At 59.0% G+C, this 15,442-nt stretch overlaps 1 protein-coding gene across 4 annotated transcripts in view; it reads left to right on the forward strand.

The window, feature by feature from the left end:
- The window catches only part of LOC139232712 (B-cell CLL/lymphoma 6 member B protein-like), a 33,198-nt gene that overhangs the window by 4,147 nt on the left and 13,609 nt on the right, over nucleotides 1-15,442 (forward strand). The window contains exons 1-3 of one of the 4 annotated variants that reach the window (XM_070863202.1): nucleotides 8,752-9,023; nucleotides 11,985-12,051; nucleotides 14,613-14,782. In XM_070863202.1, the coding sequence (XP_070719303.1) occupies nucleotides 12,043-12,051; nucleotides 14,613-14,782 (179 nt within the window). In that variant the 5' untranslated portion in view covers nucleotides 8,752-9,023; nucleotides 11,985-12,042. Of the gene's footprint in view, nucleotides 1-8,751; nucleotides 9,062-9,173; nucleotides 9,388-11,984; nucleotides 12,052-14,612; nucleotides 14,783-15,442 lie in introns of those variants that run through there. The other 3 variants (XM_070863205.1, XM_070863204.1, XM_070863203.1) reach the window with 3 other exon arrangements.

Consider the following 15,442-nt stretch of genomic DNA (forward strand, 5'->3'; position numbering starts at 1 on the left):
CTCTGTCTTTGTCTCCCCCTCTCTCTTTCTCTCTCTGTATTGCCCCCTTCCCCCCCGCCCCCTCTGCCTCCCTCCCCCCCCCGCCCCCTCTGTCTCCCTCCCCCTCCCCCCCCGCCCCCTCCGTCTCCCTCCCCCTCCCTCCCTCGCCCCCTCTGTCTCCCTCCCCCCTCCCTCGCCCCCTCCCCCCGCCCCCTCTGTCTCCCTCCCCCCCCGCCCCCTCTGTCTCCCTCCCCCCCCGCCCCCTCTGTCTCCCTCCCTCCCCCCCCGCCCCCTCTGTCTCCCTCCCCCCCCCGCCCCCTCTGTCTCCCTCCCCCCTCTGTCTCCCTCCCCCTCCCCCGCCCCCTCTGTCTCCCTCCCCCTCCCCCGCCCCCTCTGTCTCCCTCCTCCCCCGCCCCCTCTGTCTCCCTCCTCCCCCGCCCCCTCTGTCTCCCTCCTCCCCCGCCCCCTCTGTCTCCCTCCTCCCCCGCCCCCTCTGTCTCCCTCCTCCCCCGCCCCCTCTGTCTCCCTCCTCCCCCGCCCCCTCTGTCTCCCTCCTCCCCGCCCCCTCTGTCTCCCTCCTCCCCCGCCCCCTCTGTCTCCCTCCTCCCCCCGCCCCTCTGTCTCCCCCGCCCCCTCTGTCTCCCCCGCCCCCTCTGTCTCCCCCGCCCCCTCTGTCTCCCCCCGCCCCCTCTGTCTCCCCCGCCCCCTCTGTCTCCCCCGCCCCCTCTGTCTCCCCCGCCCCTCTGTCTCCCCGCCCCCTCTGTCTCCCCCGCCACCTCTGTCTCCCCCGCCCCCTCTGTCTCCCCCGCCCCCTCTGTCTCCCCCGCCCCCTCTGTCTCCCCCGCCCCCTCTGTCTCCCCCGCCCCTCTGTCTCCCTCCCCCCCCCTCTGTCTCCCTCCCCCCACCCCCTCTGTCTCCCTCCCCCCCCCCTCTGTCTCCCTCCCCCCCCCTGTCTCCCTCCCCCTCCCCCCTCTGTCTCCTCCCCCCTCCCCCCTCTGTCTCCCTCCCCCCTCCCCCCTCCCTCGCCCCCTCCCTCGCCCCCTCTCCCGCCCCCTCTGTCTCCCTCCCCCCTCCCCCGCCCCCTCTGTCTCCCTCCCCCCTCCCCGCCCCCTCTGTCTCCCTCCCCCCTCCCCCGCCCCCTCTGTCTCCCTCCCCCCTCCCCGCCCCCTCTGTCTCCCTCCCCCCTCCCCCCCCCCTCTGTCTCCCTCCCCCTCCCCCGCCCCCTCTGTCTCCCTCCCCCTCCCCCGCCCCCTCTGTCTCCCTCCCCCTCCCCCGCCCCCTCTTGTCTCCTCCCCCTCCCCTCTGTCTCCCTCCCCCCTCCCCCGCCCCCTCCCCATCCCGCCCCCTCTGTCTCCCCTCCCCCCTCCCCGCCCCCTCTGTCTCCCCTCCCCCCCCCCGCCCCCTCTGTCTCCCCCCCCCTCCCCCGCCCCCCTCTGTCTCCCTCCCCCGCCCCCTCTGTCTCCCTCCCCCGCCCCTCTGTCTCCCTCCCCCCGCCCCCTCTGCTCCCTCCCCCGCCCCCTCTGTCTCCCTCCCCCCTCCCCCGCCCCCTCTGTCTCCCTCCCCCCTCCCCCGCCCCTCTGTCTCCCTCCCCCCTCCCCCGCCCCCTCTGTCTCCCTCCCCCCTCCCCCGCCCCCTCTGTCTCCCTCCCCCCTCCCCCGCCCCCTCTGTCTCCCTCCCCCCTCCCCCGCCCCTCTGTCTCCCTCCCCCTCCCCCGCCCCTCTGTCTCCCTCCCCCGCCCCCTCTGTCTCCCTCCCCCTCCCCGCCCCCTCTGTCTCCCTCCCCGCCCCCTCTGTCTCCCCTCCCCCTCCCCCGCCCCCTCTGTCTCCCTCCCCCTCCCCGCCCCCTCTGTCTCCCTCCCTCCCTCCCCGCCCCTCTGTCTCTCCCTCCCCCCCCGCCCCCTCTGTCTCTCCCTCCTCCCCCGCCCCCTCTGTCTCCCTCCCCCTACCCCGCCCCCTCTGTCTCCCTCCCCCCTTCCCCGCCCCCTCTGTCTCCCTCCCCTCCCCCGCCCCCTCTGTCTCCCGCCCCCTCTGTCTCCCTCCCCCGCCCCCTCTGTCTCCTCCCCCCGCCCCCTCTGTCTCCTTCCCCCCGCCCCCTCCTGTCTCCTTCCCCCCGCCCCCTCTGTCTCCCTCCCCGCCCCCTCTGTCTCCCTCCCCCCGCCCCCTCTGTCTCCCTCCCCCCGCCCCCTCTGTCTCCTCCCCCCGCCCCCTTCTGTCTCCCTCCCCCCGCCCCCTCTGTCTCCTCCCCCCGCCCCTCTGTCTCCCTCCCCCGCCCCCTCTGTCTCCCTCCCCCCGCCCCCTCTGTCTCCCTCCCCGCCCCCTCTGTCTCCCTCCCCCGCCCCCTCTGTCTCCCTACCCCCGCCCCCTCTTCTCCCCCTCCCCCCGCCACCCCTCTGTCTCCTCCCCCGCCCCTCTGTCTCCCTCCCCCCGCCCCCCGTCTCCCCTCCCTCCCCCCGCCCCCTCTGCCCCAGAGCTGGCGAGGGACCGCCCTTCTTACGATTGAATTAGTCTCCAGGAAGTGGGCTGCCGGAGCAAGAGGTGGCTGTGCTGGATCGGAGTTAATCTGTCCACCTCCCTCGCCCCCGATCTCTCGGCCCCGGTGTCTGCATGCTGAGGGAACCAGTGCCACAAATGCTTCTTCAAATATCAAACTGAGAAGTTGCTGAATAATTCGAAGGCACTGATGAGGAATTCAGAAAGACTTGCATTTCGATAGCGCTTTCACAACCTACAGGACGTTCCAACCAAAGCCATTACAGCCAATATAAAGTACTTTTGGAGTGTGTCACTGTTGTAATGTGGGAAACACGGCAGCCAATTTGCGCACAGCAAGCTCCCACACAGCAATGTGATAATGACCCAGATAATCTGTTTTTGTGATGTTGATTGAGGGATAAATATTGGCCCAGGACACCGGGGAGAACTCCCCTGCTCTTCTTCCAAATAGTGGCCGTGGGATCTTTTACATCCACCTGAGAGGGCAGACGGGGCCTCGATTTAATAACTCAACCGAAAGATGGCAGCTCGGACAGCGCGGCGCTCCCTCCAGTCCCGCCCTCCCGGCAGCGCGGCGCTCCGTCAGTACCGCCCCTCCGGCAGCGCGGCGCTCCCTCAGTACCGCCCCTCCGGCAGCGCGGCGCTCCCTCAGTACCGCCCCTCCGGCAGCGCGGCGCTCCCTCAGTACCGCCCCTCCGGCAGAGCGGCGCTCCCTCAGTACCGCCCCTCCGCAGCGCGGCGCTCCCTCAGTACTGCCACACTGGGAGTGTCAGCCTAGATTTCTGCACTCACGTTCCTGGAGTGGTACTTAACCCACAACCTTCTGAGTCAGAGGTGTGAGTGCTGCCCACTTAGCCACGGCTGACCAACTCTCGCTTCTCGGGCAGCGGCCAGTCTCTGCGACGACTCTCTCAAAGCCAGACAGTTGAGAGGACCAGCCCGTGAGGCACGTCTCGAAGCAGAGACAGGATGTAAACACAATGCTGGCCATGGTCACAGCCATCGCGTCTGGGCCGTGTGCCCTCTGCTGGCCACCCTTTCAAACTACAGGATTCCAGCTCCCGAATCGCACTGGCGGAAATTCAAGTTCAAGCCACCCACCTGCGCACATTAAGCATGTTTCAGGAAATGCAATCGTGGGGACCTGTTTGTCGTCTTCTGTTCCCACCTTCCCAAAGCGCCTCGGGGCCATCGATGTACTTACTTTTGAAGTGCTGTCGCTGTTGTAATGTGGGAAACACGGCAGTCAGTTAGCGCACAGCAAGCTCCCACAGACAGCCGTGTGATTAAGACCCAGATCATTTCTACTGCTGGAAGAGGGATAAATATTGGTGCCGGACTCCAGAAAGAAAAGAAAGATTTGCATTTATATAGCGCCTTTCACGACCACCGGACGTCTCAAAGCGCATTACAGCCAATGAAGTACTTTTGGAGTGTAGTCCCTGTTTGTAATGTGGAAACGCGACAGCCATATTGCGCACAGCAAACTCCCATAGACAGCAAGGTGATAATGACCAGAAAATGTTTTTAGTGATGTTGGTTGAGGGATAAATATTGGCCCCAGGACACCGGGGAGAACTCCGACAGTGCGGCGCTCCCTCAGCACCGCCCTCCGACAGTGTGGCGCTCCCTCAGCACCGCCCCTCCGACAGTGCGGCGCTCCCTCAGCACCGCCCCTCCGACAGTGCGGCGCTCCCTCAGCACCGCCCTCCGACAGTGCGGCGCTCCCTCAGCACCGCCCCCTCCGACAGTGCGGCGCTCCCTCGGCACCGCCCCTCCGACAGTGCGGCGCTCCTCAGCACCGCCCCTCCGACAGTGCGGCACTCCCTCAGCACCGCCCCTCCGACAGTGCGGCGCTCCCTCGCACCGCCCCTCCGACGGCGCGGCGCTCCCTCAGCACCGCACTGGGAGTGGTGCCCTGGATTTTGTGTCCAGACCTGGAATTGGTGCTGAACCATGACTTCCAACTCGGAGTTGCGGGTGCGCCCACTGAGCCACGCTAACTATAATAAAAAAATAGAGTGGAGGGTCTTAGTAAACTAAACCAACTCCCCTCGTCTTAGTAAATAAACATCACTCCTTTTTTTAAAAAAAAAACTGAGAAGCACCAGAAATAACGTGTTTGTGCCTTGCTACAGCTAAATTTAAACCCGTGCCGAACTAGAATAAGTGCAGGAAACTTGCGTTCTATTTTTGGTTGTGTGTGGGCGAAATTATGTTAGTGACCCAACTGGGGTTTTGCCGGATGTAGATTTGGCACGGCGCAAACGACCGAGGACATGTGCGCTGTCTCAGTGTGAATTAGTTGCCCTCGAATGTCCTGGGGCCTGGGAGAAAACCTACCAACTCTGCTCTACGGCAGAGTAATGCCAAAGGCTTCCAGGAAATTCTCGGTCGTATTCTCCCCGTACCATGTCCCTGCCTTAACTCGATGGCACCGACTCTCGTTGGGGTTACAAGTCCCATAGACGAGTTTCCCCCCTCCAATCCCTGGGGCAGTCAGTGACCTTGTACCTCTCCCCCTGCCGTATCCTGTTATGAAGCCTGGCCGATTAATCCAACTTCAGTGACTCAGCTCCTTCCGCAAAGGCCGGTGTGGAAACTGCTGCCGAATGTCCGAGACCTGGCTGATGAGTCATCGCCCCGAGGCTGAGTGTGGCTGTATCTGGGGGTCACCCACCCCCCTCCCCCCCCCCCCCCCCCCACCACCACCATCCCCCCCCCAGATGGGAGCTTGTTACGTGTGTGTGTGTGCGCGCACGCGCGAGAGACACCCTGCGTTTTCACCTTGTTGCGATTTAATGTGATCTGAGTGTGTGACAGAGCCCCCAGCACAAAGCTCTCTCCCCACACTGCACTCCCGCACCCTACACTACATATAGCAAGAAAGAACAGCAGAATTAGGAGCAGGAGTCGGCCATTCGGCCCCTCGAGCCTGCTCCGCCATCCAATAAGATCATGGCTGATCTGATCCTGGCCCGCTCCCCATAACCCTTCACTCCCTTATCGCTCAAAAATCTGTCTATCTCCGCCTTAAATATATTCAACCACTGAACCTCCACAGCTCTCTGAGGCAGAGAATTGCAAAGGTTCACCACCCTCCGAGTGAAGAAATTCCTCCTCATCTCAGTCCTAAATGGCCGACCCCTTCACTTTCATTTCTATAGCGCCTTCCACGACCTCCGGCCTGCCCGAGGTGTTTCGCAGCCAATGGCAGGTAGTCAGTATTATGTGGGGAAACGCAGCAGCCGATTTTGCGCACAGCAAGCTCCCACAAACAGCAATGCGGCGACGGCCAAGCAATGGATCATAGACTTGCCCTTGGAACGGGTTGTTACTCAATCTGTGGGCCTGGATCGTGGGCTCGGGTCTCCGGAGCGGGGCCTGTACTCGCCACCACCTGACTCCGAGGCGAGAGCGCTGAGCCACAACTGACACAAATTTCCCTCTGTCTGCAGAGCAGATTCCACAGACCGACACCCGGGGCGGGAAGGGTTAAATGACGAGGGCAGGTCGCACAGACTGGGCCTGTATTCCCTCGAGGGTAGATGATCAAGGGGCGATCTAATCGAGGGGTTTAAAGGAGTTGACGGGGATAGAGAGAGAGAAACAATTCCCTCCGGTGGGGGGAGTCCAGAACAAGGGGGGCGTCACCTTAAAATGAGAGCCAGGCCATTCAGGGTGATGTCAGGAAGCACTTCTTCACACAGAGGGCCGTGGGAATCTGGAACTCTCTCCCCCAAAAAGCTGCTGAGACCGGGGGTCAATTGGAAATTTCAAAACTGAGATTGATCGAATTTTGTTGGGTATTAAGGGTTACGGAACCAAGGCAGATAAATGGGGTTAAAATACAGATCAGCCCTGATCTAACTGAATGGCGGAACAGGCTCGAGGGGCTGAATGGGCCTCCTCCTGTTCCTGTGTAACAGACTCGAGGGGCTGAATGGGCCTCCTCCTGTTCCTGTGTAACAGGCTCGAGGGGCTGAATGGGCCTCCCCCTGTTCCTGTGTAACAGGCTGGAGGGGCTGAATGGGCCTCCTCCTGTTCCTGTGTAACAGGCTCGAGGGGCTGAATGGGCCACCTCCTGTTCCTGTGTAACAGGCTCGAGGGGCTGAATGGGCCACCTCCTGTTCCTGTGTAACAGGCTCGAGGGGCTGAATGGGCCTCCTCCTGTTCCTGTGTAACAGGCTCGAGGGGCTGAATGGGCCTCCTCCTGTTCCTGTGTAACAGGCTCGAGGGGCTGAATGGGCCACCTCCTGTTCCTGTGTAACAGGCTCGAGGGGCTGAATGGCCTCCTCCTGTTCCTGTGTAACAGGCTCGAGGGGCTGAATGGCCTCCTCCTGTTCCGATGTTCCGAAAGGAAACTTTCTCCAGCTTTAGCAGTGTGCATGTTCTCCCACAGCTGGGCAGGAAGGCCCCATCAGTTAGCGCAGGATAGATCTGCCTTGTGCGGACGGGAGCGCTGTGTATCGCCGGCCCAGTGACGTGCTCGCAGAGACCCACACAGCTGTGTGCTCGAAGGATGCGCGCCGTCACCATATCCTGTGCTCTCCACAATCGCAGGAAGGGTCTGAGACATCACTCAGCGCAGGGGAAAACAAATCCTTCCCTCGAAAATAAAGCAGTACGCACACACACTCATTCTCTCTCTCTCACACACGTTCTCTCTCTCACACAGACACTCTCACTCTCACTCTCACTCTCACTCTCGCTGGTACACTCTCTCTGACACACACACACGCTCGTACTCTCTCTCTCTCTCTCTCTCTCTCTCTCTCACACTCATTCTCAGTGTCAGCTGTGGCTCAGTGAGCAGCGCACTCGTCTGAGTCAGAAGGTCGTGGGTTCAACATACTCCAGGGCAGTACTGAGGGAGCGCCGCACTGTCGGAGGGGCAGTACTGAGGGAGCGCCGCACTGTCGGAGGGGCAGTACTGAGGGAGCGACGCACTGTTGGAGGGGCGGTACTGAGGGAGCGCCGCACTGTCGGAGGGGCAGTACTGAGGGAGTGCCACACTATCGGAGGGGCAGTACCGCACTGTCGGAGGGGCAGTACTGAGGGAGTGCCGCACTGTCGGAGGGGCAGTACTGAGGGAGTGCCGCACTGTCGGAGGGGCAGTACTGAGGAAGTGCCGCACTGTCGGAGGGGCAGTACTGAGGGAGCGCCGCACTGTCGGAGGGGCAGTACTGAGGGAGTGCCGCACTGTCAGAGGGCCGGTGCTGAGGGAGCGCCGCACTGTCGGAGGGGCAGTACTGAGGGAGCGCTGCACGGTCGGAGGTGCCGTCTTTTGATGAGACATTAAACCGAGGCCCCGTCTGCTCTCGCAGGCGGACCTAAAAAGATCCCATGGCACTATTTCGAAGAAGAGCAGGGGAGTTCTCCCCGGTGACCTGGGGCCAATATTTATCCCTCAATCAACATCACTAAAACAGATTATCTGGGTCATTATCACATTGCTGTGTGTGGGAGCTTGCTGTATGCAATTTGGCTGCTGCGTTTCCCACAATACAACAGTGACTACACTCTATAAAACTACTTCATTGCTGTAAAGCGCTTTTGAGACGTCCGGTGGTCGTGAAAGGTGCTATATAAATGCAAGTCTGTCTTTTCTTTTAAATATACTCAGACTGAGCCTCCACAACCCTCTGGGTGAAGAAATTCCTCCTCATCTCAGTCCTAAATGGCCGACCCCTTATCCTGAGACTGTGACTCCTGGTTCTCGACTCCCCAGCCCAGGGGGAAACATCCTCCCTGCATCTACCCTGTCAATCCTTGTAAGAATTTTGTATGTTTTAATGAGATCACCTCTCCTTCTAAACTCTCGAGAGTATCTGCTCAATCTCTCCTCAGGACAGCCTTCTGATCCCAAGGATCAATGTGGTGAACCTTGTTGGCGCCGTCTCTGAGCAGTCCCCTTCTGCGCCCCACCCAGCGACCGGCTGCTCGGCTGTGGGTGGCATCGTAGCCCGGGCCAAACCGGCCCTCGCCCCGGTGCACGCGCCCGTCAATTGGCGGGAAAACCTCTGCACCGCTCTGGGGGTGGGAGTGGGGGAAAGTGGGCCCAATTAGCGAGCTCAGCAGGGGGCACGATGGGCCGAATGGTCTCCGGCTGTGCTGCGAGATTCCAGGACCTGAACTCGGGCTGGCCTTTTCCCAGATTGTCCTTCCCAGGTTCGGAGCCCGGCTTTGATTGTGGCGACACCTTGTCAGTGAGTTTCCTGTCCCCGAATACAGCTAAAAATATCCCCCCCACTCCCCTCCTCTCCCCCCCCCTCCCCGCCCCACTCCGCCAAGTCCCTTATCAGCACCGCATCAGAGCAGGAAACAGGATGTGACTGCACTCGCTTCCCGAGCGGCTATTAAGGGACATTTTCCTGGCCGGAGCCAGCACTCGTTCGCGCGGGGTTGTAGCTGGGAGCTGGGAACCCTCGGCCAATGAACTGCTCACGCCCTGCTCTCCGTCACTGCATGGAAGCATTCACAGTCCCGGCCTGGCGAAGGGGCTGCTGCTTGCCTTTGCGGCTGCCAAGGCTACATCTCTCGCGCTCGGGGGTGAGTAGGGTATTCAGCGGGGCTTCGGTGAAGAAGGGGTGAGTGATCGCTGACCTCTGCCTTTTAGTTTTAAAGTAATTGGGGGGAGGTTTAGAGGGGATTTGAAAGGGGGGGGGTGGATTTCTGCATCTAGAGGGTGGTGGGGGTCTGGAACTCACTGCCTGAAAGGGTTGTAGAGGCAGAAACCCTCACCACATTTAAAAAGGATGTGCGCTTGAAGTGGGATTAGGCGGGATAGCTCATGGTTGCCCGGAGCGGACACGATGGGCCGAATGGCCTCCTTCCGTGCTGTAAACTTCTGAGATTCTCTGATTTAGGAACACCCGCTGCAAATCCCAGGAACAGAGATCTGTCGATAAAACAGGTCCGTGTGTCTCTCTCTCTCTCTCTCTCTCTCTCTCTCTCTCTCTCTCTCTCTCTAACATTTTGTCTATGGCCGAGGGGGGCTGTGTTCTCTCCCACAGTGACTTTTTTTTCTTTTTGGGGCAATTTGGTTCAGTTTTTCAAAGTTTTTTTTCCAAAGAGGGTCGTCAGTACTGGGACCATCTCCCAGGGTTAGATGCAGAGTAAAGCTCCCTCGACACACTGTCCCATCAAACATTCCCAGGGCAGGTACAGCACGGAGTTAGATACAGAGTAAAGCTCCCTCTACACTGTCCCATCAAACATTCCCAGGGCAGGTACAGCACGGGGTTAGATACAGAGTAAAGCTCCCTCTACACTGTCCCATCAAACACTCCCAGGGCAGATACAGGGGGTTAGATACAGAGTAAAGCTCCCTCTGCACTGTCCCATCAAACACTCCCAGGGCAGGTACAGGGGGGTTAGATACAGAGTAAAGCTCCCTCTGCACTGTCCCATCAAACCCTGGGGCGATACTACTGAGTGATGAGGAGCAGGAATCCTGTCTGAATTCCCCTCTTGCTAATCAGGAGCAGGTCCTGGCTGCTTTCCCTTCTCTCTAATCCGGAAATTGGGAACAGGAATCCTGGCTGATATCCCTTCTCTCTAACCTAGGAATCGGTGGCAGGAATGCTGGCTGATTTCCCCTCCCTCTTAGCCAGGAATGGGTTCATTGGGATACGGTCATAGTTTAATTGGGAGCCTGTTTGCGCTGTGCAATATTAACCTGCTTGTTTGACAGTTCTGAAGTAGCAGGAGATTTGTTGCTCAATGCCTTTAATGCTCTCAGCGCACAATTTATAAGTGTCAGCCTTGAGTCAACGGGTAACACTCTCTGACTTCGAAGTCAGATGGTCGTGTGTTCAATTCCTACTCCAGAGACTTGAGCACAAAAATCCAGGCCGACATTCTAGTGCAGCGCTGAGGGAGCCCCGCGCTGTCGGAAGGGCAGCGCTGAGGGAGCGGCGCACTGTCGGAGGGGCAGCGCTGAGGGAGCCCCGCGCTGTCGGAAGGGCAGCGCTGAGGGAGCCCCGCGTTGTCGGAGGGGCAGCGCTGAGGGAGCCCCGCGCTGTCGGAAGGGCAGCGCTGAGGGAGCCCCGCGTTGTCGGAAGGGCAGCGCTGAGGGAGCCCCGCGTTGTCGGAGGGGCAGCGCTGAGGGAGCCCCGCGCTGTCGGAAGGGCAGCGCTGAGGGAGCGGCGCACTGTCGGAGGGGCAGCGCTGAGGGAGCCCCGCGCTGTCGGAAGGGCAGCGCTGAGGGAGCCCCGCGTTGTCGGAGGGGCAGCGCTGAGGGAGCCCCGCGCTGTCGGAGGGGCAGCACTGAGGGAGCGGCGCACTGTCGGAGGGGCAGCGCTGAGGGAGTCCCGCGCTGTCGGAGGGGCAATACTGAGGGAGCGGCGCACTGTCGGAGGGGCAGCACTGAGGATGAGCAGGGTGGAGTTCTCCCCGGTGTCCTGGGGCCAATATTTATCCTGCGACCGACGTCGTTTATTTAAAAAAAAACACAGTTTTAACTGGTCACTTGCTGTTTGAGATCTTTCTTATTGCAAAATGGCGGCTGTGCTAACTGCCGTATTATATTTAAAAAAAATACTGCGGGACGTACTGGGGGACGGGACAGGTGCTATATCAAGAGAAGCTCCCCCCTGTATCGTGCTGCCCACCTCCGATTGCCGGCGGTGTCACGGGTCTCTGAGATTTTACCGACCTGCTTGTGCTGCAATCGCAGTTTGTCCTCTGTGGCTGTGGCCTGTGACTGGCCGCCTCCCTGGGCGGGACGGGGCTGCTGGGGGGGGTCCCTCGTTTGGTGGTAGCCAAGTGTGAGAGGTGTTTAGGGCTGGAAATTCGGTCGAAGGTCTTTTTTTTTTTTAAAAACAAGATGCTAATGTCGGGCCGTCACTAAATGTAAGCGCCGGGGAAATGGTTCGCGACGGCAGCCGTAAACATTCAGTGGGCTGCGTCCTGGGAGTGGGGCGGAGCGCTAAGGGAGGCGTTGCACACGTCTCTCGGGGCGCGAGACCGGCTGAGCAAGTGACTATCCCGTTGCTGAAGAGCCAACCTCGGTGTACCCTGCGAGAGAGGCCTCTCTACAACAAAGAAATAATCAGACCAAAAAAACACACACGAAGATTCCGGATGCGTTACTCGCCCCAAATAAAGTCACGTCGCAAATAAGACGCAATCCCTCGCACGTACCTCACGCAGTCACGCTCCCTTCCCTTTCGCGCCCCGAGACAGCTCTGCAGGCCAGCGTTCTCTGGCGGGGTCACTAGGGGGCGCTGCGAGTGCCGCACAAACCGAATGTTGCCGCCGCGGCTGCAAACACTTCAGCGACCCTGTGGCGCCCCTCGCTCGTGGCGATAGCCAACCGGCTTTCTTCCCCCCCCCCCCCCTTCTCCCTTGGTGTTTTCGTTGAAACTCTAGTTGTGGGAGGTTTGGGGATGGGGGGGTGGGGTGGGGTGGGGGAATCGCTCTGGGCCTGTCTGGTGCCTTGACCCCGCGGGTGAAAGCTCGGTGTGGTGACTCTTTGCCCTTATGGTCTGCTTTTATTCCCACCTCTAGGTGCCTTTTGGATTCGCTGATGTCCCCGTGAATTACTGAGGGAGACCTGGGCAAGTCGATGGAGCAGGTAAGAGGAGAGACCAGGATCTTGCATTTATATAGCACCTTTCACCACCTCTGAACATCCCGATGCGCTTTACGGGCAATCAAGTACTTTTTCTTTTTCGATGTGTAGTCACTGTCGTAATGTTCGGAAACGCAGCTGCCAATTTGCGCACAGCAAGCTCCCACAAATCATCATGCACAAAATCCAGACTGACACTCCCAGTGCAGTGCTGAGGGAGCGCCGTACTGCGCTGTCGGAGGGGGCAGTGCTGAGGGAGCGCCGCACTGTCTGAGGGGCAGCGCTGAGGGAGCGCCGTACTGCGCTGTCGGAGGGGCAGCACTGAGGGAGTGCCGCACTGTCGGAGGTGCCGTCTTTCGGATGAGACGTTAAACCGAGGCCCCGCCTGCCCCCTCTGGTGGACGTAACAGATCCCATGGCCACTATTTTGAAGAAGAGCAGGGGAGTTCTCCCTGACGTCCTGGAGCCAATATTTATCTCTCAAACAACGTAGCAAAAACAGATGATCTGGGTCATTATCACATTGCTGCTTGTGGGAGCTTGCTGTGCCCAAAGTGGCGGCCGCGTTTCCCGCTATATAACCGTGGCAGCGCTGCAAAAGTACTTCATCGGCTGTAAAGCGCTTTGGGACGTCTGGTGGTGGTGAAGGTGCTGTTGGAAATGTAAGGCGTTGTATTGACCGTGCTCGCCTGGTCCTTTTAAGCTGCAGCAATACCCCTGAGTGTATTTGCTGGTCGGGTCCTGTTTCCTGCCACAGGATCCCCTGGTGTGAGGTAGGCCGCAGAGGTGGCAGCTCGCAGTAATCCCCGTGACTCTTGCCCCGCGCTCCTCCCTCTCCCGTTGACCGGAATTGCAGTCGGCACGTTTCCGCAATCGGGATTTTCCAATTAGGATTTTGGCTGTTTTTAAGAACATAAGAAATAGGAGCAGGAGTCGGCCATTCGGCCCCTCGAGCCTGCTCCGCCATTTAATACGATCATGGCTGATCTGATCATGGACTCAGCTCCACTTCCCTGCCCGCTCCCCATAACCCTTGACTCCCTTAAGGCTCTAAAATCTGTCTATCTCCACCTTGAAATATATTCAATGACCCACAGCTCTCTGGGGCGGAGAATTTGAGAGCAGCACACTGTACAACTAGGGTTAAAGATGACTAGTGACTTATGTTTTAATTCGTGCGGGCATTGCTGGCAAGGATGGGACCTGGGGGTCCTTGTGCATGAAACACAAAAAGTTAGTATGCAGGTACAGCAAGTGATCAGGAAGGCCAATGGAATGTTAGCCTTTATTGCAAAGGGGACAGAGTATAAAGGCAGAGAAGTCCTGCTACAACTGTACAGGGTGTTGGTGAGACCACACCTGGAGTACTGCGTACAGTTTTGGTCTCCGTATTTAAGGAGGGATATACTTACATTGGAGGCAGTTCAGAGAAGGTTCGCGAGGTTGATTCCTGAGATGAAGGTGTTGTCTTATGAGGAAAGGTTGAGCAGGTTGGGCCTGTACTCATTGGAGTTTAGAAGAATGAGAGGTGATCTTATTGAAACGTATAAGATTCTGAGGGGGCTCGACAGGGTAGATGCAGAGAGGATGTTTCCCCTCGTGGGGGAATCTAGAACTAGGTTCAGAATAAGGGGGCGCCCATTTAAAACGGAGATGAGGAGGAATTTCTTCTCTGAGGGTTGTAAATCTGTGGAATTCTCTACCCCAGAGAGCTGTGGAGGCTGGGTCATTGAATAAATTTCAAGGTGGAGATAGACAGATTTTAGAGCCTTAAGGGAGTCAAGGGTTATGGGGAGCGGGCGGGGAAGTGGAATTGAGGTGGAAGATCAGCCATGATATTGAATGGCGGAGCAGGCTCGAGGGGCCGAATGGCCGACTCCTGCTCCTATTTTTGATCTTGTATTGTAAGGCTGGCATTTATTGCCCATCCCTAACTGTCCCTTGAGAAGGTGGTGGTGAGCTGCCGCTTTGAACCGCTGCAGTCTGTGTGGTGAAGGGACTCCCATTATATTAGGGAGGGAGTCCCAGGATTTTGACCCAGCGACGGTTCAGGGGCCAGTTAAGAGTCAGCCACATTGCTGTGGGGGTGGAGTCACGTACAGGCCAGACCGGGTAAGGGCGGCAGATTTCCTTCTCAAGGGCAACAGTGAACCAGATGGGCTTTTACGACAATCCGGTGGTTTCATGCTCACCATTACTGAGACCAGCTTTTCAATTGGTAAGATCTTTGTTTGTAAACTGAATTTGAATCTCATTGGATGGCAGAGCGGGCTGGAGGGCCTGAATGGCCTCCTCTTGTTCCTGTGCTGTGACCGAATACTTTGGGTCTTTCCCAGTCCACCTCTTCGCCTCCTAGTCTCTTTTCCCAGGGATGGGAGGGGCCTCGACCCCGACCAATCCGGGCTCTTGGGATCGTTCCCTTCTCGCTGTTCCCGTTTGGGGGAGGTGGGGAGAGAGCGAGAGAGCGCGAGGGCGAGACACGTTCCCGGCTCAGGATGAATGCGGTGTGAGGCGTTTTGTTGACGTCTTTCTCTTTCCCCCACCCCCCTGTTGACTTTGCCCAGGCGAAGATGGGGTCGAAAGCGGACAGCTACATCAAAGAGTTCACCCGGCACTCCACCGACATGATGCTCAACCTGAACGAGATGAGGAAGCGAGAGATTCTCACCGACGTCAAGGTCCTGGTGGATGGGCAGGAGTTCCGAGCGCACAAAGCTGTGCTCATCGCCTGCAGGTACGGGGAGCGGGAAGGCCGGGTGGGATCACGGAGAAGACAGACTTGCATTTCTATCGCGCATATCACGACCACCGGACATCCCAAAGCGCTTTGTAATTACCCGGGATTTACGACACAGAAACAGGCCATTGGGCCCAACCAGTCCGTGCCGGCGTTTATGCTCCACTCGAGCCTCCTCCCGTCTTTCCCCATCTAAATCTATCAGCATAACCTCTATTCCCTTCTTCTCCTTCATACGCTTGTCCAGCCTCCCCTTAAATACATCGATATTATTCGCCTCAACCCCTCCCTCGGGCAGCAAGTTCCACATTCTCACCGCTCTCTGGGTAAAGAAGCTTCTCCTGAATTTCCCGTTGGATTCTTTTACATCTTTTACGTCCACCGGACTCAGTTTAAGGTCTTATCCAAAAGACGGCATCTCCGACAGTGCGGCGCTCCCTCAACGCCGCCCATCCCCTGGCATCTCTGCTCCTCTAATTCTGGCCTCTTCAGCATCCCTCGATTTTAATCGCTCCACTATCGGTGGCCGTGCCTTCAACTGCCTGGGCCCCAAGCTCTGGAACTCCCTCCCGAAACCTCTCCACCTCTCTCACCTTTTAAGACGCTCCTTAAAACCCAGCCTCTTTGACCCAGCTTTTGGTCACTTGTCCTGATGTC

This window comes from Pristiophorus japonicus, chromosome 20 (genome assembly GCF_044704955.1).
Source record: "Pristiophorus japonicus isolate sPriJap1 chromosome 20, sPriJap1.hap1, whole genome shotgun sequence".
Lineage (NCBI taxonomy): Eukaryota > Metazoa > Chordata > Chondrichthyes > Pristiophoridae > Pristiophorus > Pristiophorus japonicus.